Source organism: Myxocyprinus asiaticus, chromosome 38, assembly GCF_019703515.2.
Source record: "Myxocyprinus asiaticus isolate MX2 ecotype Aquarium Trade chromosome 38, UBuf_Myxa_2, whole genome shotgun sequence".
Lineage (NCBI taxonomy): Eukaryota > Metazoa > Chordata > Actinopteri > Cypriniformes > Catostomidae > Myxocyprinus > Myxocyprinus asiaticus.
The window spans coordinates 26,281,889-26,305,933 of NC_059381.1; the positions used below are offsets into that span (position 1 = coordinate 26,281,889).

The 24,045-nt window shown below is 36.5% G+C and overlaps 2 protein-coding genes, 1 long non-coding RNA gene and 2 other non-coding genes across 5 annotated transcripts in view; 1 reads left to right on the forward strand and 4 right to left on the reverse strand.

Annotated features, from left to right (window-relative positions):
• The window catches only part of LOC127428513 (protein phosphatase Slingshot homolog 2-like), a 48,558-nt gene extending 40,011 nt beyond the window's left edge, over window positions 1–8,547 (reverse strand). Inside the window, exons 1-2 of the mRNA XM_051676943.1 lie at window positions 8,379–8,547; window positions 3,055–3,098 (exon numbers count right to left, since the gene is read on the reverse strand). Of these exons, the coding sequence (XP_051532903.1) occupies window positions 3,055–3,098; window positions 8,379–8,441 (107 nt within the window). The 5' untranslated portion in view covers window positions 8,442–8,547. The remainder of the gene's footprint in view (window positions 1–3,054; window positions 3,099–8,378) is intronic.
• A 6,013-nt stretch (window positions 8,548–14,560) lies between these two features.
• On the forward strand, window positions 14,561–20,115 carry nsrp1 (nuclear speckle splicing regulatory protein 1). The gene is made up of 7 exons (XM_051676949.1): window positions 14,561–14,620; window positions 15,037–15,124; window positions 15,214–15,270; window positions 15,367–15,495; window positions 15,736–15,943; window positions 17,750–17,852; window positions 18,890–20,115. Exons 1-7 carry the CDS (start codon window positions 14,601–14,603, stop codon window positions 19,773–19,775), a joined length of 1,491 nt encoding a protein of 496 aa, XP_051532909.1. The 5' UTR covers window positions 14,561–14,600; the 3' UTR covers window positions 19,776–20,115.
• A 390-nt stretch (window positions 20,116–20,505) lies between these two features.
• LOC127428519 (uncharacterized) lies at window positions 20,506–21,874 on the reverse strand. The gene is made up of 4 exons (XR_007895115.1): window positions 21,457–21,874; window positions 21,116–21,156; window positions 20,885–20,911; window positions 20,506–20,680 (listed from the first exon to the last, which is right to left on the reverse strand). It is a non-coding gene; the product is annotated as an uncharacterized LOC127428519 (long non-coding RNA).
• On the reverse strand, window positions 20,758–20,832 carry LOC127429427 (small nucleolar RNA SNORD65). The gene has a single exon (XR_007895289.1). It is a non-coding gene; the product is annotated as a small nucleolar RNA SNORD65 (small nucleolar RNA).
• Window positions 20,986–21,060, reverse strand: LOC127429426 (small nucleolar RNA SNORD65). The gene has a single exon (XR_007895288.1). It is a non-coding gene; the product is annotated as a small nucleolar RNA SNORD65 (small nucleolar RNA).
• Window positions 21,875–24,045: the final 2,171 nt, after the last annotated feature.

Genomic DNA, 24,045 nt, shown 5'->3' on the forward strand with positions numbered 1-24,045 from the left:
TGTTATGTAAATTCTAAAGGGCAGTAATAAATAAAAATAAAATATATTTTATCTCTTATATTTATATAAATTCGAAAAAGGGGTGTGAAAACTTAAGACAAATTTGTGCACTCAGCTATACAGTATATCCTGTATATTAAACACCCGATTAATGAGCTATCAACTGTCTTTTCTTTGGCTTTCTATCTTGTTTTTGAACAACAATCTAAATCGAGCAATTCTGTGATGTGGCAAGATGGCAACTAAAACAGCCGTTTGGCTCCTACATGTTTCAGTTTAGGAACTAATGGCTCTTAGTCATTTAGTCTGGTGCCCTGCTAGTATATATGTATAATCATCATTGTTACGCAAGCCATGGCATCTTGAGATATTTAAATGCAAAAGGAAGTGTTAGTTTGATATGAATTCAAAATGGTACAATGGCATTAGTTGAAAACTAACGATTATGAAAGAAGTGGGAAATACTACAGGGAGCAGGAAGTTCTAAAACAACAATAATTTACGGAAACCTGAGTAAAGATGAAACTGGTTAAACATGCTTGTTCGGTGTGCATCTATGAGCCAACACAAGAGGACAGACTGCATGCATTGTGTTGTCACAAAATGAGGGTCAAACTTTACATTATGAAATCAGTGCCTTTCAGAGCTGGCATTTTTATGATGTCACTGCTTTAATGGAAATAGTGCCCATAGAAATCACAGCTGCATCTCAATGATCTGATTACATCATGAATGTCAGTGCGATTAAAGAGGTTTCATATTTGATGGATTATTCAATTACACTGATATATGAGAACTTCCCATTATATTTAGTACTCTGCAAAACAATGGCAGTTTACTCTGACTAATCCTTATTTTAAGGATATCTGTTTAAAACTGCTCCAGGTCATATTTCAAATGCAAATAAAAAGAATAAACATTAAGAAACACATTTTTGCATAAAGAAAATAAAGCATACTTTTAACACCATTAATATTTTTGTACTGTGTCATTTTCATGACAATTAAACATTCCTCCCAAATACTCATTAGTATCCAGACATTCTGCTTTTGAGAATTTTTGTAATTTCCATTATTCAGTGGTGATTCTAATTAGATCCTTATTGCTGTTGTACAGTATTTTTTAATGTAATAGAATTATATGTTATTTAAAAAAAAAAAAAAAAGCATAACTCAAAAGTAGCACTAGGGCTGAAACGATTAGTCGACGTTATCGACAACGTAGACAAAAAATTGTCGACAAAATTTTTCGTTGTCAAATAGTCGTTTGATCTTAACGTAACATAAGATCATATGAAACTCTAATGATTGCACACAAGAGCAGCACTGCAGCTCGTGCTTGACTGAGGAGAGGAAGAAAACAGCTCACAGTCCAGATGCACTCTAAACTTTCCAGTCAGCTTCAGGTGATGTAGATCGCAAAGTATGAGGGAATTATAATGCAAAAATACAAAATAAGTAAATACAGAAGCACTCTTGTTGTGGAATAAGCAGAGCCGGAGCTGACGCTCAGTTTAAGCAAAACTTGTGTCGAGCGTCTTTAAAGGAAACACCCCAGCGTTACATCTTTAATGCAGTTATATTTAATGCGTTATAGCTTTAATAAAGTTCAAATAAGAAGGAAGCAGGTCATGCAAATAACTACAAACTCCGAAACTGGCATTTCTCTGTGCGGTCAGCGCCTCTTCTATGAGTTGCACGAAGTGTCCTGATCTAAGTGGGAGAGATTGAAACTGCACCCGGCTGAGGTACACTCTGTTGCGGGGACGCTCATCCCTCGAGTGCGCGTGCTTAATGCAGCTAGATTATAACGCAATGGCAACTTATTGAATCATAATATATGTCACAGTGCATTTCTTATCGTGAAGAAAATTGGCAATACGCAGCTTTATTAATAAGAGAGAGTTTGTTTTTTTGTGAGTTAAAGATGGATTGAAGCGAACAGAAAGGTGAGAGAGGGTAGTCTTTGACCCATTATACCCTGCAAAAAAATACATTTTTTATTTGTTTTTGTTTTGGCTTGTTTTCCGATATAAATATCTAAAACTCCTTTAAAACATTTACTTTAGCAGCTATACTGCAGAATTATTATTTTTTTTTATCTGAGAATGTTGAATATAATATTATAAATACAAATATTTTAAAATATCTAAAAATCCTTTAAAAAAAGATGCATTCACCTGAGAAGCAGCATATAAGATATTTAGACTTGCTTTTAGAGAATAGATCTTGAATATAAGTGTATTTTGTCTTTACTAAACTCACAGAAGTATAACCAAGTGAAAAAATACACTTATATACAAAATACACTTATATTTAAGATACATTCTCTTAAAGCAAGTCTAAATATCTTATATGTTGCTTCACAAGTAAATGTATCTTGTTTTAAGGATTTTTAGACCATTTTAAATGGAAAAAAAACAAATACACTTGATAACAATAGGATTTTTTGGTAGTGAAATTTTTACTGAATTAAACATAAAAGGTATATTTTCCCTTTAATTCAGTGAATGTCATTTAGAGGTATTTTTAAAAGATGATTTTGTCCTCTTTATTGTTAGTAAGCACGTTTAATACAACCTTTTAAATCGGGGCACAAGCTGAAGAGTTAATTAAGAGCTTACGATCCATCATTGCAATAATCGCCCGAATAGTCTAATAATCGTTAGATTAGTACAGTAATGAAGTAAAGAAAAAATTATCCACACAATATTTATTTGTTTTGTTTTTTTCTCACAGGCAAGGTGTAAAACGAAAAAAAAAATAAAATAAAAAATTTAAATAAGGTAGAGTGGATCATTTTTTTCTTTTATATAGTCCTTGTGAATTCTTTTAGATTTTCACACCCAAAGTAATCACCTAGTAGAGTGCAATGATCCTACTGTTTTACATTACATTAATGGTAATTTGGGGAGATAATGTACCAAAAGAATTTAAGGAACCTTTGGCATGGAGGAAATCCTTCTGCTAGTGACTTTGTTATGGTTAGCTTTTGTGACAACTTGACCTTGTAAAGCGTAATAATAGCATGTAGCTCAAAATCAGGATGTCTTACCTTCTGGGCTGAGATCTGCGGTCATCTTCCCCACTGCCAGACTCCTTATGAAAAAAGCAAACATAAAAGATTTATTCTTTTAGTATTTATATGTGTCATAAAATATTTTTTCTGGTTGTAACTAAACAAATAAGGCTAAACGAATAATGAAAATGCATTCAATGAAACTGCAATGTAAATTTAATGATTAACATGAAATCAATCACAGAAATATAAACATGTGCATACATAGATGCCTCTTATTATTAATTAAATGTTAAACCTCCCAGTATGATCGAATGGAATTTTTGTTTTTTCATGCTGTGTATTTTTTGCATACACAGCAATGTAAGACGGCTGCCTCAGCCATACTATCTAAACTGCACTGTCACTGTGTTTTCTAATATCAGTGGACACCATAAATGGAAAAACCACCCAGATCCTGAACAGGTGCATTTAATGGTTCACACACTTTGTTTGGGTAAGATCCTGTTCTGTCCACCCACTATTGATCTGTCTATTAAATCAAGCAGCTACAAGATGTTGCCAATGATCAATGCAATTTTATCCATCCAAAGAGTATGGATGATTAAACCATTGGGATGATTTTCTAAGCTAGGGCATGTGTGTGTTCCTATGTTACTATATTCAAGTCTGTTTAATGCAGTGTTATTAAAAAGATATAGTAGGGATTTCACACTATCATCTATCAGTTTTCTTTTTTCTTTTCAGATTTCCATATCATTGTTGTGTGAGATGAGATAACCCCCCAGATATTATGCTTTAAGGTTTTAAAAAGGAGCAATTTACAGTAAAGCATCACTAGTTCAGATGGCAAAGAGACAAACATAGTGAGGCATTAAATCGTATTCAGACAGATTCTTATAAGGACTGACAGGATATTCTGAAACTTGGTGCTTTGTAACCACATGACATAACTAACATTGTAAACACTGTAAGTTTCCACCAACCTAGTCATGAGGCAATTAAGATTTACTCTAAAAGCAAGAGGAGGATGGTTATTGGTTACTATGAAAGAGAGCCATTAGTATTAATTTTCTATGCACTGCATCACTAAGATTGAGAGACTTGCCATGTTCAGAAATACAATGACCAATAAGGGTATTCCTATCACAGAACCATTTGAGGTCAAGCAACTTATGGCAAACATAACCCTAGATAAACATGTTTTTGCATAAAAACAAATAAAAGCACTTTATTTTGCATTATGGAAATGCATCACTCATGAAATCTGTTTGAAATGTTTTGTATTGACCAGCAAGTGAACGTCAATGCAGATCTAAAAAACATTTGACCACCCAATGTACTGTATATAATAGGGCTGCAACTAATGATTATTTTGATAATCGACTAATCTAACGAATATTAGAACGATTATTTGATTATTCACGTGATTATTGCAATGCTTAATCATTAGCTCTTAACTAACTATTCAGCTTGTGCCTCGACTTAAAAGGCTGTATTAAACGTGCTTAGTAACATTAAAGAGGACAAAATCATCTTTTAAAAATACTTCTAAATGGCATTCATTGAATTACAAGGGAAAAAACCTTGGATTTTTCCTACGTTTAATTCAGTAAAAAAAAAAAAGATCCAATTGTTTTCAAGAGTTTTTGTCGTTTTCCATTTAAAATTATTATATATACTGTGACGAGGAGGAGGGCGGGGCCAGGCCGTGAGGACACGCAAAAAAGTATTTTGTTGCAGTGTTGCAGACTACACTCTCTCACCTTTTTTTCACTTCGATCCATCTTTAACTCACAAAAAAGTGAGAGCTGTAAGAGCTGTGTATCGACGATTTTCTTCACAATAAAAACACACAACACACTGTGACACATACAGTATATTATGATTCAATATGCTGCAAGCCATCACGTTATAATCTAGCTGCAGCAAAAGAGAGTGTGCATCAGCCGGGTGCAGTTTCAATCTCTCCCCTTTAGATTGGGTCACTTCAAGCGACTGTTTATTTACCCACTTCCTGAATATTAAACTTTAATGTAAAGGATATTAAAGATATAACGCCAGGGAGTTTCCTTTTTAGAAATCCAAGTTTTGCTTAAGTGGAATGCCAGATCCGGCTCTGCTTCATTTCATGATGACACTGATTTTGTATTTACATATTTAGTATATTGCATTATAATTTCTTCATACTTTGCAATCTACATCAGTCAGTCAGATCATCCTACTTCATCCATGCATTCTCTACCGGTCGGGTATTTCTTTAACTGGGAAAATACATATTGTGTGTGAATAATTCGTTTTGTTCCCTCCTTCACGACATATAAAAATATTCTTGATTTAGTGATTTTGCATTGAAGATTTTAATTTATTAAAAAAACGAAAATACATTTCTAAATTCAAATTGCACTCCAAACAAAACGAACAAGCAATTAAAATGACGACGTGATAAAAAAATATTATATATATATATATATGAGTAACCACCTTTCCATTTACCGTCAGGCAAGTATCCATCTAAACATGCAGGCGGAAAATTACTTACACAAATGAAGACATAAAAACAATTATAAATGTAAAAATAATAATTATAATGATGATAATAATCACTGAAATATAAATCATGGTTCGAGGTGAACGTATTTTTGTATTTTATGTTTTAATCACAGATGTTTATGCTGCAGAGTTGCGTTCACAATGAACTGCACTGTGGAAATAAAACGAACTGAACTCAAAGCACCTCCTGAATGTCTGAAGTCATTTGCAGCACTCATAGATGATACTGTTCTTACAAAAAAATAAATTCAGAAGACAGAAACAAAGAAAGAGTGAGAACCTTTTACATGTGCGTGTTCCACAAGACTCCGTACAAAGAGCGTGTCATACGTGCACATAGTCGGCTTTTTTGTCATATGTTCTTAATAATATAATAAAGTGTGTTTCTTCAACAGCGTGTCTGTGTCCCAGGGGCAAATTATTTGTAATATTAATTTGATAATAATAATAATTTAATACATTAATGGGAAAACGAGCCAAATGTCATCAAAGGCATCAGCTATTGGCAATAACTCTGACCATCGTCAATCCCCGAGATCATCGTTTGTCGGTACAACCCTAGCTCACTGCTAAACTAACTTCATGTTAACTTAATGTTATTTTGGTCACTGTATGCAGTCAGAGCTTTTAACAAAATCCCCTCTTACAAAATTCCTGACATTATATTAACATCTATTGTAACATTTACTTTCTGCATTAATCATCATCCACATGATCGCAACTCTGAAAAAGTGTAAAATCTCCATGATAAGATGCGGCATTTTGACTACAGCCCAAAGGACACTTCAGTCAGATATGGACACTAAGCGTGCAGGACGTGTGACAAAAATTTCTTCATCAACAGAGTGCTCGAGCAATGATCGCATGCAGACAGATTTTTCTAACCGCACGTACTCTAAACACACACTATGTGCTTGCACCTTGAATTATGTGCACTAATTAGTGGGTCCACAAGGTGGAAACACTCACAGTTGAGCCGTTGCAGTCACGAAGAAGCACTAAAAGTTGTAATTGTTGTAAACACGAGATGAAGCTACAACAACAACAGTGGATGTTCACATCAAAAACGCATGTGAGGAGGTCAGGAGATACCTGCATTTGTATATCTCGAGTCAGAAGGACTATAAAGACATCTTCATGGGTCTAAACACTTGAAGAGATATAGTCCAATATCTCATAGCAATGACTGCGCGCATGCGCCAACTGCCTGTATATACACGCACAGTCAAATGAAGTATACTTTGAAAGGCTGCACGTTCAACTGTATGCACATGCTAGAATCAAACTGAGGCATATTTTGGGCTTACAACTACCAGACAGGGAAAAATGATGCAACAAATATCTTGTGACTAAAATTGTTTTTGTGTTGCGCGAGAAGTTAAGCGCTGGTGTGTGATGTCCTCATTTTGCTGCTAGATTGGCTGCATACACGCTGCTCAAGGTAAAAACATAGTGAAGATAAGGTATCACAGAAAAAAAAGGATGTGACAGCATTTCACCAGATTTGTAGTGAGCAACTTTGCAAACTGTCAAATACACACTGCCCTTTTAATAAAAAATATAAGCTTCAGGTGAAGAAAGAAAATAGGACAAAAACATATTATTACATACAAAACAAATATAATCCTCATAATAATTCAGTATTTTATTTATAATATATTACATTAAAATTCAACTGCACTCCAACAATTTAGTCAAAAAGGACCATTATATTTATGTAAAGTTGTTTTGAAAATCTGTGTGTGTGTGTGTGAGTGTAGAAATATACATGTATAATATTATTTATATTAATATTCATAGGTGAATGCTATCAAGTTTTTATTATTGTAATTGGTTACCATTGTGCAAAAATAAAACTATTCTTAAATATCGGTTCTGCACATCAGTAATCAACCAACTTGCCTTTTGAAGATAACACTTGTCTAGTTACTTAACAGCAGACACTTTTTATCCAACTTGCATTAATTGGAGGTTGGAAAGTCTCATTGGAGTAACCTGAGGTTAAGTGTGTTGTTCAAGGGGAAATTGGAGAAAGTGGATCTTGGCTCAAAGCTCAGGGGGTCGGCCCCACCTGGAATCGAACCTGCAACCTATGTAATACTGACCTAGATTTCACCAAAGCTGCCACCATATAGCCTAAAACGGCTGTAGTTTTCACTTTTCAGCCATTCGAATAAATGACACTGAAATATCAAATTATTTTTTAATGGCAAGAACTGATTGCCTCCTTACAGGCCTAAACCTATATCTTAGTTATGTTTTTGAAATCACTGCCTGAACCAAACAGCAAATTATTAACAAAAAGCCCAGAAAAACTGACCTACAATCATGACATAAATGCTGTCCACTGCTATAGTCAAGATTTAGTCATTTAGAACCATACAATGTCACTACCCCACAGAATGAACAGAAGTATACTATTTGTCCTGCGTTTTTGAAGGGGGTAGTTGTGTTTACACAAAATTGCATAAGAATATGAACTAATGTAAAAAGGAATCTTTGATTCATTTGGTCAATTTTCACCAAACACTTCCTGGCTGTGGCACGGCATTGATAACAGCCGGTAGTTTTAGTTTAACAACAACTCAACGACAGGTCTACTACAGTAATATAGTTGCCCCTGATTATATGTCTCTGATGGTGAGCCATATCTGGACAACAATACAAATTCCAAGTCTATATTTCACGCATGCGTGTTTCTATAGCATCTGAGGACAAACGGTCTATGGGAAACAGCGGAAATGGACCCAAAACTACCGAGGCGATGGAAGGTGTCGGAGAAAAACAAAACGATGCGAGTCACTCACCGAAACGCAAGGGCTGGATGTTGCGCTTGGAGTAGGCGACCGCTGCACAGTTACCAACGCCATTCAGACTCCGGTAAACGGATACCTGAGAGAAACTGGCGGTGGCGAGACAGACATAATTGTGTCAGGGGATATCAGCTGCAGCTCGTCCGTTGCTACCGCTCTCTGTTGCTTCCTCTCTGTGACCGATGTGCGCATGCGCGTAAACCGCCAGCTGTCAAGATTCCGTGGCCTCGAGCCACTGGTTAACTGTGCGCGTTCTGGACAACAGCAAGCCTGTTCTCTGTGTTTGAATACTGTTTAAAATAAAATAAAAAACTACAGTGTCTGGGTATTTTTTGTGGTTTAGGCTACCACAAAAATAAATAAATAAATAAATAAATAAATACAATTAAAAATCCGGGAAATCATGTCAGTTCAGTTTATATTTCCCATTCATAAGATCTGGGTCCGCCCCGCATTCACAAAGATTTGGATCTTACCACTAGGAGTTCTCCGAAGAGTTATTAGCTATGATATTCACAAAACTGCTAAGAGTATCTTTTACTAAGGACATTTTAATATAAGAGTAAGGCGGAGTTGACCTAGTTGCTATGGATGACGTCACGTTTTATTAGCGCGCTCTTTTAAATCTCCCTCAGTGATTGGTAGACAGGGAACCGCTATTTGTCAGCTAAGACAGACAACGATATATATATATATATATACACTGGCGGCCAAAAGTTTGGAATAATGTACAGATTTAGCTGTTTCGGAAGGAAATTGGTACTTTAATTCACCAAAGTGGCATTCAACTGACCAAAAAGTATAGTCAGGACATTACTGATGTAAAAAACAGCACCATCACTATTTGAAAAAAGTCATTTTTGATCAAATCTAGACAGGCCCCATTTCCAGCAGCCATCACTCCAACACCTTATACTTGAGTAATCATGCTAAATTGCTAATTTGGTTCTAGAAAATCACTTGCCATTATATGAAACACAGCTGAAAGCTATTTGGTTCATTAAATGAAGCTTAACATTGTCTTTGTGTTTGTTTTTGAGTTGCCAAAGTATGCAATAGACTGGCATGTCTTTAGGTCAATATTAGGTCAAAAATGGCAAAAAAAGAAACAGCTTTCTCTACAAATTTGTCAGTCAGTAATTGTTTTGAGGAATGACGGCTATACAATGCTTGAAATTGCCAAAAAAAAAAAACTGAAGATTTCATACAAAGGTGTACACTACAGTCTTCAAAGACTTTTTTTTATTTTTTATTTGAATAGTATTTTTTCACGTTATTAATGTCCTGACTATACATTGTGATCAGTTGAATGCCACTTTGGTGAATAAAAGTACCAATTTATTTCCATAAGAGCAAAATCTGTACATTATTCCAAACTTTTGGCCACCAGTGTACATGCATACACACAGTAGATAGACGGACAGACGGACGGATGGATGGATGTATAGAAAGATGATGGGCTGAATGTGGACCCCAGCTTGGTTAAGATTGTGGGCCCAAGTTAGGATGACCCTTATAAAACAATATTGGGCATGTTTGAGCCTGATTTGGGCTATAGCCTATATACAATTACTTAATTGCTGTTTGCAGCTGATTTAATTTAAAAGGTACAACTGTGATTATATAAAATAAAAAAATATTGATTCAGCTGACTGATTCATTTTCAATTAATTTGTTAACTTAATATGGTTAAAAGAATATAAAATTCTGTGCATTTTTAAATTGTTTTGTGTGTACTGTGTGTGTATACTGTAGATATATACTACTGTATATATGTGTGTTCATTTATTAATTTATTTAGTGATATCTTCATAAAATGTGCTCCTCAAAAACAATATTTTCCTTATCTAAATAAATCGCACAGCACTTGATCAATCAAAGCACTTGCATCATGCAGTCCCTCACCCACAAGCTTTGACCATTGACATGCTTTGGCCCATGAAGAATATGAATCAACAAAAAACACAAGAATGTGAACGTTAAAGTGGAGATTGACTGAGCAGGGAGAAGAATTTATAGTAAAAATTTACTTAAATATTGATCTGTTTCTCACACACACCTATCATATCGCTCCTGAAGACCACTGGAATCTCATGGATTACTTTTATGCTGACCTATGTGATTTTTGGAGCTTCAGAATTTTGGCACCCATTCACTTGCATTGTATGGACCAAAAGAGCTGAGAAATTATATCCTGTCTTTTTGTCTCGATGTAATCAACTTTAATAAAAACTTGATTTACTCATTCTGATGATTTGTCATTTTCATCAGTTCAAATATTATGTTATGTAATTTCTTAGACATTAAAATATTAGAGTTATAGACAAACTCAGTTGACTTAAGGCATTCTTGGTTTGGTCAGGATCAGGTTTACAAAGACAATGTAATTTAGAGTTTGAGTGGTTCAAAAGTGCAGAGTAGCACATTAACTTGACCCACAGCAATCAGAATTATTTAATTAAAAGGGGCCAACTTTTAGCCCACTCTGGCCTCACAAAAGCCCCATATAAGAGGAAATAATAAGGGGCCATTGTGGGTCCAGCAAGATCACCCATACGGGCCCTTTAGGGGTGCTATTTGTAGCCCAACTTTGCCCCATTGTTAACACCCATGTGGGACCCAAGTGGGCCCATATAATGAACATCCACATGGGCCCCACTTAGAGCCCACAATGTCCCCATCCTTTGCCCACATGGGCAAACACAAATGGGGCCCATGTGGAGCCGATGGACACATTTTTCTGGGCCCCATTTGGGTTGCCCATGTAGGGCTCAAGTGACAGCTCATCAAAAACCCACATTGAAATGTTGTCTGGTAAATGCCCCCTTTTTTCTATGCAGCGAGCACGCATCCACAAGAAAAAATACGCTACGAACTGTCATATGATGTGTGGTCTGGAGAGAGCGTACAGTATATAGACTGATAGATTATTCTGCTGACGGATCACAGAAATTCCCAATTTATCCGCACTACACGGTTTCATTTTGATGTGGCCAGGTAGCGCACAGTTGTTAAAAAATGTGTCATCTTTATCTCCGGTGTAATTAGGTTGTTTCGGTTTGTGGGAGAGGTAACTGCATCTCTAACTAAGTTTACATTAATAAAAACACCCTTGCGTATTCATGCTGACTACCACCCCTGGAGTCGCAAGTTCGAATCCAGGGTGTGCTGAGGGATTCCAGCCAGGTCTCCTAAGCAACCAAATTGGCCCAGTTGCTAGGGAGGGTAGAATCACATGGGGTAACCTCGTGGTCGCGATTAGTGATTCTCGCGGTAAGTTGTGCGTGGATCGCGGAGAGTAGCATGAGCCTCCACATGCTGGGAATCTCTGCGGTGTTATGCACATCAAGCCACGTGATAAGATTGAGGTGAGTAACCGTGCCACCATGAGAACCTACTAAGTAGTGGGAATTGGGCATTCCAAATTAGGGAGAAAAAGGGGATAAAAAAATAAAATAAAAATAAAATAAAATAAATACACCCTCGCAAATCAGACGATATTTGTAATATTCAATGTCAACATTAGAATATTAAAATGTTATATTATTAAAATACATCGACTCAGTTGTGATTTAGGCAATACCTTTTTAAACAGTCAGTGTCATAATAATATTGTACTATATTGTTTTTAATGTGGATTGACAACAGCAGGCATGCTTCGGATAGTTTGTGAGTCACTCTTAGGGATTTAGAATCCTCAGGACGACTTCTAAGCTGTCCTTGGTTTAGGAGCTACTTTTAGCATTAAAATGCTTCATGAATTACTCTTCGATGAAAATCCTAAAATTAAGAGTGACATGCCCCTAATTTTTAATAGTTGCTAAATTTCCACGTTAGGTGCTACTTTTAGCCTTAACAAAAAGATATAAAAAGATAAAGAATTAAAAACATAAGATTATAACCACTCTGCCATAAATGCATTAAGAAATTAAATCCTGATAAAAGCTATCAACTCTTGTTCCTAGCTGTTTTTCTGGAATATCTTTGAAATAGGACATTAATTGAGGTGAATAATGAACAACAAAATAAATAACTTGATCAATTAAAAACATTTCACACAAATAAAAACAGCAGCTCTATGTTTTCTCAGACTATGCAGACAGGAAATGAATTTACAGACAAGCTGTGACTTTTCCGTTTTAACCACCACTCCTGCACTTTTGCTTCACACATGCCAAAGCAAGTGCAGCACAGTTGTTTGTGGGCCATGTTATACTTTCAAAGATGAATAGATAGTATTCTATTTTGCTTCACTCTTGTTACAGAGTGAAACCACCCTACAGCGTATCACAAGTCAGAGGAACCTTCTTTCTACCTTATTTTGACTTATCTGCCTCTGACCGCTCAACTACATTCATGCATCCATTATTGTTTAACATGGCATTAACTCACTGAATGGAATTAGCAGTGAAAGTAGAGAAAATGAGATTAGTATTAGAAAAGGTATAACAGAGTTTGGGTTCAATGCTGAGGCACAACGATACAAATGCCACTCGACATATTTGATCAAGGTAAAATGAAGAACAGTGCAAAGATACACCCACACGAAACATTAAGTGCCACAATCCACATTGCTGACCAAGACCTCTTAAAAAAATAAAAGGAATTCCTTGTATCAATATCAATGTGTCAGACTTGCCTACCCCATCACAAGCCAAACAACACAAACCACTAGAAAGTAAACCAACGTTGCAATAGACTACACAATCTGTTTGACATTCACATATCATGGAAAACAAACTGTCAAAACATGATATTCATGTGATTCCTATGCTTGTAATTTCTTTGTTTGTTTTGCAAGACTGTTGCCAAAGAAATACAATTCTTGCCTCTTTTATTATTATTATTATTATTATTATTAATTATTAATTATTATTAATTATTAATTATTATTTTTACAAAAGGATGACGCTGTAATTTAGCTGGGAGTGGTGGTATTTAAATAATAATAATAATAATAATAATAATTGGCAATACTAAAAGGTTTGTCACCATCTAGTGGCAGCACGTTTAGCAATATCGTTTCATTCCGTGATGATGCTTCATGATCATATAATGACATTTTACATTGAATATGAAATGCATTATTTTCAGGTGTGCGAGGGTCATTGATTTATTGCTAATATTAAATGCATAAAATGTATTATATGGTGATGAAAATATATTTAAACCATATTATTAACAATATGCAATAATTGTTTTACATTGAAAATTTTTAAACATTAAAAAATATTATTAAACACGCTTATGGAGATGAGCTTCTTTCACCTTTTTCCCTGAGTGGAAATTTTCGCAGAGATGACAAAGTTTCTTTCAAGTTAAGTCAGTCCACTCGGCGGCTATCTTTGGAACGCTCCCGGGCAGGCTGGCCAGCTTTTTTCTATGTAAACAAGCGGCATATAAGTACAGCTCCTATTTACTTCAATGAAGAAAGACCGAAACCTCCAAAACGGTTGGTCAAGATTACGATCAATTAACATATTTAAAATCAGCAGTAAAATATGACAACAGTGGTATCATACATTGTGCTACTTTGGAAAAGATCACGCAAAAAAACACAAAAAAAAGGGGGAAAAAAAGGTATTTTCCAAGCTGTTCAGCTAATGCGCATGCGCGTCCTCGAGTTGATTGACAGGAGATGTCTGTATCTAAAAAGTGATTCGCTATTTTTCTTGTAAGGCGGGGCTTGCTTTCCCACATTCGTTGGTCGTTCCCATTCATTTTAAAACAAGTGCTCCGTCTCTATAAAACAGTCTGTGGAGACGGTGAAACATTGATATTTTATAACTCCATGGTTTACACTATTTACAGTAATGGCGCTCCAGTGAAAACATTTATATTGTAATAATTAATTAAATCTATGTAAAGGTACACTTGCAGTCTTTATACATGTTTTATCGCTTCATCAACGCTTCATGGACAACCTCTTCAGAAATATTGCCATTTTAGGGTATATTCCTGGACAGTTGCCGATTCACATACGACACTTTCACAGCAATGAAAAATGTGTATGGTCATTTCTAAACGTTCATACAATCATTTATATATATATATATATATATATATATATATATATATATATATATATATATATATATAATGTTGTTTTATAAAATAATTGTGATTATGTGCCTTTCAATTTTAATTTATTATTCTAACATTGGTTTGATGTTAAATTATCGAATCTGCTAAACGTCGGAGATTCATCTAAACAAGATGGCGACCTCTGGTAAACAGTAAGTAGTTTTATGCCAGCTTACTACAATTTATTCCACATAGACAAGATATGGTTTGAAAATGTATAAACATATTGCTCATAACGGCTGATATGAAGTAATGGTCGTGTTTGTAAATTGGTAAATAGTGTCTTGATAAGAATTGTCATGTCCAAAATTCTCCGAAGCTAATGCTGCAATCCCCCCAAAACACACGTGAATACAGTGACATTAGCTACATTACAAAAAATAAATAAACTATATAGGCCTGTACATGTTGCATTTTACATGTATTTCCTGTGGAAAAATGAGATACATATTAAACCAGGTCTTAATTAATTGTGCAACCCACTAAATATTGAGCTGTAGCTGCATTAAAAAGTTTAAAGTAACAGTATCATTTCTAGAAATACTCGTGTTTTCTTAATAAATTGCAGGTACGGGCTCATTTTGCCCCAGAAGAGTAAATCAAAATCAGTCCCTGTCGTCCGCCCGTCTGTGTTTGGAGATGATTCTGATGATGAGGTGAAGGCTCCTATTTATATGCTTGTCACTATCTCTGTAGTTACATCGAATCTGCACATTGTAACACAATAGAATCTGTTATATCCTAGACCTCTGTTGCGGAGAGCTTGCAGAAGGAGGCAGTCAAGAAGAAGATGATGAAGCAGGTGGGGATGGAAGACTGGGTAGACTTGCATACATTCATGCACAATAACAAGGGGGTTTATGGGGTTAATAACTATGTTGTGTGTTTTTCACTTAAGACCCGCCTTGAGATGCAAAAGGCACTTGAGGAGGACAGCACTGTGTATGAATATGACAATGTGTATGATGATATACAGAAGCAGAGACTGGAGAGCAATAAGAAAATGCTTGGTGGAAAAGACCGCAAGGTACTTTAAAACAGTTAATTATTTATCCATTCAGTGCAGATTTATACTTACTCAAACCAATATAAATGTTAGAATAATTTACAGCTTAAGTCTAGTATCTGTATGGCTGTTATTTGAGTGCTGTGCTTTGCAATAAGATATTTATTCTTATAGCATCTAAGCATGTTTATTCTTCTTACCATTTATGTTTATTGGTCAATACAACAAAATTTAAAATGAAAAATGTTCTTGTTCTTTTAGCCCAAGTACATAAACCAGTTGATCCGTGCGGTGGAAGAGAGGAAAAAGGAACAAGAGCGACGTGACGAGAAGAAGATCCAGAAGGAAAGAGAAGCGGAGGGCGAGAAGTTTGCAGATAAAGAAGCATTTGTCACATCAGCATATCGACAGAAACTTAAAGAAAGACAGGAGGAGTTGGAAAAGGAGAGGAGAGAAGCAGAGTTGGAAGGTGAGGTCTTGAAATGAAATGCATTGTTGCTAGTAATATTAAACAGGACATCACTAATATATTATATATACACAGTTGTGCTCAAGTTTGCATACCCTGGCAGAAATTGTGAAATTTTGGCATTGATTTTGAAAATAGGACTGATCATGCAAAAAAAAACTGTCTTTTATTTAAGGATAGTGATCATATGAAGCCATTTATTATCACATAGTTGTTTGGCTCCATTTTAAATCATAGTGATAACAGAAATCACCCAAATGGCCCTGATCAAAAGTTTACATACCCTTGAATGTTTGGCTTTGTTACAGACACACAAGGTGACACACAGGTTTAAATGGCAATTAAAGGTTAATTTCCCACACCTGTGGCTTTTTAAATTGCAATTAGTTCCTGTGTATAAATAGCCAATGAGTTTGTTAGCTCTCATGTGGATGCACTGAGCAGGCTAGATACTGAGCCATGGGGAGCAGAAAAGAACTGTCAAAAGACCTGCGTAACAAAGTAATGGAACTTTATAAAGATGGAAAAGGATATAAAAAGATATCCAAAGCCTTGAAAATGCCAGTCAGTACTGTTCAATCACTTAAGAAGTGGAATTAGGGGATCTCTTGATACCAAGTCAAGGTCAGGTAGACCAAGAAAGATTTCAGCCACAACTGCCAGAAGAATTGTTATAAAAGGAAAAACCCACAGGTAACCTCAGGAGAAATACAGGCTGCTCCGGAAAAAGACGGTGTGGTTGTTTCAAGGAGCACAATACTTGTTGACCCCTCTCCAAACATAGTGCTTATGGTTGTGAACATAAAGCTCTATTTTGGTCTTGTCACTCCAAATTACAGTGTGCCAGAAGCTGTGTGGCGTGTCAAGGTGTTGTCGGGCATATTGTAACCGGGCTTTTTTGTGGCATTGGCTTCTTTCTGGCAACTCGACCATGCAGCTCATTTTTGTTCAAGTATCGTCGTATTGTGCTCCTTGAAACAACCACACCGTCTTTTTCCAGAGCAGCCTGTATTTCTCCTGAGGTTACCTGTGGGTTTTTCTTTGTATCCCGAACAATTCTTCTGGCAGTTGTGGCTGAAATCTTTCTTGGTCTACCTGACCTTGGCTTGGTATCAAGAGATCCCCGAATTTTCCACTTCTTAATAAGTGATTGAACAGTACTGACTGGCATTTTCAAGGCTTTGGATATCTTTTTATATCCTTTTCCATCTTTATAAAGTTCCATTACCTTGTTACGCAGGTCTTTTGACAGTTCTTTTCTGCTCCCCATGGCTCAGTATCTAGCCTGCTCAGTGCATCCACGTGAGAGCTAACAAACTCATTGACTATTTATACACAGACACTAATTGCAATTTAAAAAGTGACAGGTGTGGGAAATGAACCTTTAATTGCCATTTAAACCTGTGTGTGTCACCTTGTGTGTCTGTAACAAGGCCAAACATTCAAGGGTATGTAAACTTTTGATCAGGGCCATTTGGGTGATTTCTGTTACCATTATAATTTAAAAAGGAGCCAAACAACTATGTGATAATAAATGACTTCATATGATCACTATCCTTAAATAAAAGACAGTTTTTTGCATGATCAGTCCTATTTTCAAAATCAATGCCAAAATTTCACAATTTCTACCAGGGTATACAAACTTTTGAGCTCAACTATGTGTGTGTGTGTGTGTGTGTGTGTGTGTGTGTGTGTGTGTGTGTGTGTGTGTGTGTGTGATATATATATATATATATATATATATATATATATATATATATATATATATAAAATATTTTTTTATTTATTTATTTGTTATTCTTTTAGCTGCCTTGGATGTTAAGAAGCAGAAGGATCTCAGTGGATTTTATAGACATCTTCTCAATCAGACAGTTGGAGAGGAGGCAGTGCCTGATCGTACTGCACAAAGGTGAGGCATATATTGGCGGCTACATTTATTTTAGATGGGTGTAAAACAAGCTGCATCTCCAAATGTAAAAGTGAACAAAAACACCATTGCATAGACATAGTGGCATCAAGATTAAAGGTAAATGGTATTTTGTTTGGGTAATTGTTGGGGACACATGAATGGCACAGTTTATCGGTATGTTTTGGGAGTTATGTAAAGGATCTTAAATGATTGATGAAATGTAAACAAGAGACAGTATAAAGCCCAAAGTATACTTAGATTTTGATGCGAAAAGCTCAGCGTCTGCGTACCGTCGAACTGAAGCCTGTCAAGTATACTCCATACAACTGTGCGCACATGCACAGGCGGTTGGTGCATGCGCACTACAACTGCTATGAGACACCTGACTATTTCTCTTCAGGAGTTTAGACCCATAAAGATATCTTTAAATACGATGACTCGAGTCATACAAACTCAGGTATCTCCTGACCTGTTGTTTTTACCTTCATCTCCTGATGTTTAGCGGCGATTTCTTTAATTAGACATGTTTTTCAAATGTAATCTTGGCAAATAGATCTGTAGCTGTTCTTTTTTTTGGCTGCATGCAGTCAGAAATATATATATATATATATATATATATATATATATATATATATTTTTTTTTTTTTTTTTTTACCTTTTATGAGGGCATTTAAAATAAACACTGTGACCTTTTATGTAAAATTTTATACATTTTAATTCCAAATTCAGTAAGGCTGTTATGTATGAATTTTTTTTAATCAGCATCAACCTCTTTTGTGAATAAAATATTAGATCAGTGTGTAATATCAGATGCTAAGAGGGAACTCATTATGGGTGCATTTTTTGCCCTTACATTTTGAATTTAAGGTGCATTTTTGCCCCAAGTCCCCATTAATGTTAGACTCTGCTTGTATGACTGTTACCTACATGGAAAATAATAAGATGGTCATCACTAAGATGGCAGCAGACTGAACTTGCTAGACATTTTCTTTGCATATTTGCCTTTTGATTCATGATCAACTTAATGTTTTTTTTAGAGAGGAGAAAGCTACAGGTTCTGCAGCAACAGAAAGGTCACCAACACGAGAATCCCCACCAAAACAGAGAGAGAGTGAGGCTGACTCCCACAGTGATGAGGACCAGAGTGACAAGAAGGCAGAGTTCACCAAGAGCGCTACAAAAAGTAACCAATCAAAACGGCAATACAGACAAAAGTCTCCTGTTTCAGACAGCGGGGATGAGAGAGAGAGGGAAAGAAAAGAGGCCAAAGAAAGAAGTCACAAAGAAACAGGAAGGGATAGGGGAAAGGAAAAAGAGAAAATGAGAGACAGAGAGAGAGTAGACAAGTACAGTCACAGAAAAGAGGACAGGGACCGCAGAAGAGACAGGGAACGAGATGGTGGGAGAGAAGAGGACAGAAGCCGAGACAGGAAGAAAGAAGAAATAGCCCGAGACAAAAAGAAAGAAGAGGGCAGAGGCCGAGACAGGAGGGAAAGGGACAGAGATAAAGAAGACAGACATGGTAAAAAAGACAGAAGAGACAGCAGTCCTAAAGACAGAGAACACGACAGAAAAGGAGAGCAGGAGCGAGACAGACAGGAAAACAGCCCAAAAGACAGAGAACAGGATCAGAAAGGAGAACAGGAGCTGGACAAAGATGGACACAAGGACAGAGATAGCCATAAAATGGACAACAAAAGGAAAAACAGGGATGAAGAAAAAACGAGAGCGAAAAAGACTGAGAGTGATAAGGAGAAAGAGAAGTCTGTGGAAGCTGAAAATAAAAGTGACACACAACAAGAGCTTAGTAAATTTGCAAAACGCAGCTGTGAACAGACTGTAAATTCAGCCAGGGACAGATACCTGGCCCGGCAGCTTGCCCGTTCTGCCGTAAAACCCTATGTGGAAAAAGAGGAGGACTAGAAAATTAGTTGAGCTATGTGTCTCACCCCTTATGCACCTTGTGTCGACCTCTCAAGACAGGATGTAACCGTCCACTGGCGAGTGTTGTGCAAAGAATTGAATATGCCTGCTTCGCTCACTGCGCGCCATTGGGCATGTATGGAAAGGGTTTAATCAAGGCAATTAATTGGAATGCTTGAGGCTAAATTTATGTTTATAAATCCATAGCTAGTGGGCACATTTTGTGGGAAGTTTACCAGGTGTGTTTTTTTGTGTGTGTGGAAATTTCACTCATATCTACAAAATGTTTTGTGTTAATAAATGAAAATATGTTGCTAATCATGGCACAACTTCTTGGTTACACTGTGGTAGAGCAGTATTTCCCAGCACTACATGCATCTCCCTTATCTGAAACACCCATTTTTCTTATTTTATGGACACTTGATGGGCTTATAAAATCTTTCACGTTAGGGGGCCTCTAGTAAACGGGTTCTAATACACTGCTCTAGAGGGTTAGAACTGCCCTTGGACCTAATTTTACAATCACATATTACTACACATATTCCAGTTACTTCAGATATTACCAGGTTAGTATAATCAAGAGTTGGGGAAGTGCCCCCCCCCCAACCATTTAGTCACCCTCATGTTCCAAACATGTTACTTTCTTCAGGTGGAACGCAAAATGAGCAGATCCATTAAATGTAGTTTTCTTCCCCCACAAAAGATGGTAAACAGAAATGTGACAAAGCATTTAATAAAATTATAATTTTTATTGGGTTTTAAGAATGTTAAACTAATGCACCTACAAAATACAAAGGCAAGGAAACCTTAAGAGGACACACAGTGGGAAGTTAAACCTAAAAGGCTGATGACTGGGCTCCAATTCCCAAGGTTATTGTTCAGGTCCAGATTTCCTTTGTTTAAATCTAGTGGGAAAGAAATACATTCAGATTAGTCATTTGCAGGCCATAATTTACAGAAGCCTAAAGATATTCTTGTTCAATGTCAGAAAACTGTTAATCACCACTGGTAAATCTGCCGGTAATTCCAGCTATAATCAGTTTATGTTTCATCACAGTAATGAACTGGGTCAGTACCTCAACTCAAATAAATCTTCCGGTAAAACTCACCGTAATCTGTGACGTTCTCAAAAAGACCTGGGAAGACAGGAAAACTGGTAAGCAACAGACCATAAAATTTTACCAAGTAATTTACATTCATAATTGAGTGTGCTCAGAAAACCGATAATCACCACTGAACCATCTGACGGTAATTCCAGCTATTTTCAGTTTGGGTTTCATCATAACACCATCATAACAGCTTATTTTAATTTTAAGATGATGGAAAACTGGGTCCGTTACCTGCATTACCAGACAGCATTCAGTGGAATGCAACATGGACTCTGGGGAGCACAATTCAAATACCGTTTAAATAACTGAATTAATGTGCTGTTTTCAGTTTAACACACATAACAGCTATAGAATAGATTGAAGGCTGCAAAGACTTCATGCACACCACATTTGCTCAAGGAGCAGACGGAGGCAGATGCACCTTAAGACAACTCCATTTAAAGTTGCCTTCACAGAAATGTCTTTCAAAGAAGAAATTTAGACAAATAAAATAAGCCTATCACCTCCATTTTAAAGTTGTTAATAAAATGCACAGTAAAAAGTGAACACAAGTAACATTGCTGGCCGCTTACCTTTGAGTCGGTCATCTGACCACGTGGTGACGCAAACTCTTTTCAAGTTATAGAACAAGTACTCATTTAAGACTTCGAGAATGACAAACAATTAGCCAATAACCGCTTATTTCATTGTCAAAAACGTTAATCTGGACTCTTTTTGTTCCACTAATTCTTGTTGTGTCGGTGTTCCACGCACAGAACAGACCAGAAAGGACTTCCTTACGCGCGCCTCGTGATTTATACGGATCGCTTTATGACGTATTTCTCCCTCTTAGGGTTGCACCAGCTGTGTTTAAGGTCTCACTTAAGTTGAGACATAAAGTTCACACTAAGGGCTTAGTAAATACTAGTTAGTTTGTAACTAAGTCAGTGCTTAATTCGGTTGCACCACCTGTTCTTAAGGCAAGACTTAACTAGCAGGTCGTAAACTCTTCGTAAAGTAATGTGTAGTCGCATATTATGACGTTTACCTGTATTGATCCAATAAGCAGCCTTCAAATTTGTACACAGAAGTGTTAAAAGGCCATGAATTTCAATAAATTATATCCCCATTAAAATAGGATACGTAATAAAAGTAGATTTGATAAATAGTATATTTTCCCTGTGTAAATAACAATATATAGGAACTATATCTAAAATAAATAAGGGGTGATAAATAAATACTAATACAACAGGCTGGAAAAATAGACATTTATTCATTTTAATATCATATATATATATTGAATGTGTTGAAACTTGACACCGGGTGACGCACCCTAAAAACTGCACCGTTAGATCGGTTACATGCTGAAGAGCCGCTTAAAAGTATGTTTTGTCTCTCTCTCGAAGATGTAAATGAGTGTAAATGCCAACACCATCATACATGTCGAAAGGACCGAAGCCTGTCAACCAAAACATGAGTTCATTGATGTCATTAAATGAGTCTGCTTTTTTATTCCATCAGTTACTCCTGGTCGGAGGCTTCCGTAAATATTTAGTTTATATGTAGGGTTACGTCCTACATAAATTTAATGGTGCAACGCTCAAATATTTAGTAGTGTGTAAATTTTGACTTAGTGCCCATGTACGCCACAACTAGGTTAAGTTGTAACGTACGTATAGCTGGTGCAACCGGATCGGCACAGAGCGGGATCCGCTCATTGCTGTATTCTATTGGCGTAATATAGAACTTACATCTCTAATTCATTTGCTGTATTGTAAAGAAATGTTTCACGTTCAGTAAAGCAGTTCAGCTTGTAGTCCAAAAACCCGGAAGAGAATTCGCCATGGGTTCCCTCTGGATTTTACTATGGGTTTTTATAATGTTTGTTTTTTTTTTTTAGTTAAATAAGGTTTTGTTCTACACCATACATTACACATAGTCATACCTCAAACGTGAATTTTGAAGCTGTATTGAATTACATACTTTAAAACACACACACATACAGGTGCATCTCATTAAATTAGAAAGTCGTGGAAAAGTTCATTTATTTCAGTAATTCAACTCAAATTGTGAAACTCGTGTATTAAATAAATTAAATGCACACAGACTGAAGTAGTTTAAGTCTTTGGTTCTTTTAATTGTGATGATTTTGGCTCACATTTAACAAAAACCCACCAATTCACTATCTCAAAAAATTAGAATATGGTGACATGCCAATCAGCTAATCAACTCAAAACACCTGCAAAGGTTTCCTGAGCCTTCAAAATGGTCTCTCAGTTTGGTTCACTAGGCTACACAATCATGGGGAAGACTGCTGATCTGACAGTTGTCCAGAAGACAATCATTGACACCCTTCACAAGGAGGGTAAGCCACAAACATTCATTGCCAAAGAAGCTGGCTGTTCACAGAGTGCTGTATCCAAGCATGTTAACAGAAAGTTGAGTGGAAGGAAAAAGTGTGGAAGAAAAAGATGCACAACCAACCGAGAGAACCGCAGCCTTATGATTGTCAAGCAAAATCGATTCAAGAATTTGGGTGAACTTCACAAGGAATGGACTGAGGCTGGGGTCAAGGCATCAAGAGCCACCACACACAGATGTGTCAAGGAATTTGGCTACAGTTGTCGTATTCCTCTTGTCAAGCCACTCCTGAACCACAGACAACGTCAGAGGCGTCTTACCTGGGCTAAGGAGAAGAACTGGACTGTTGCCCAGTGTTCCAAAGTCCTCTTTTCAGATGAGAGCAAGTTTTGTATTTCATTTGGAAACCAAGGTCCTAGAGTCTGGAGGAAGGGTGGAGAAGCTCATAGCCCAAGTTGCTTGAAGTCCAGTGTTAAGTTTCCACAGTCTGTGATGATTTGGGGTGCAATGTCATCTGCTGGTGTTGGTCCATTGTGTTTTTTGAAAACCAAAGTCACTGCACCCGTTTACCAAGAAATTTTGGAGCATTTCATGCTTCCTTCTGCTGACCAGCTTTTTAAAGATGCTGATTTCATTTTCCAGCAGGATTTGGCACCTGCCCACACTGCCAAAAGCACCAAAAGTTGGTTAAATGACCATGGTGTTGGTGTGCTTGACTGGCCAGCAAACTCACCAGACCTGAACCCCATAGAGAATCTATGGGGTATTGTCAAGAGGAAAATGAGAAACAAGAGACCAAAAAATGCAGATGAGCTGAAGGC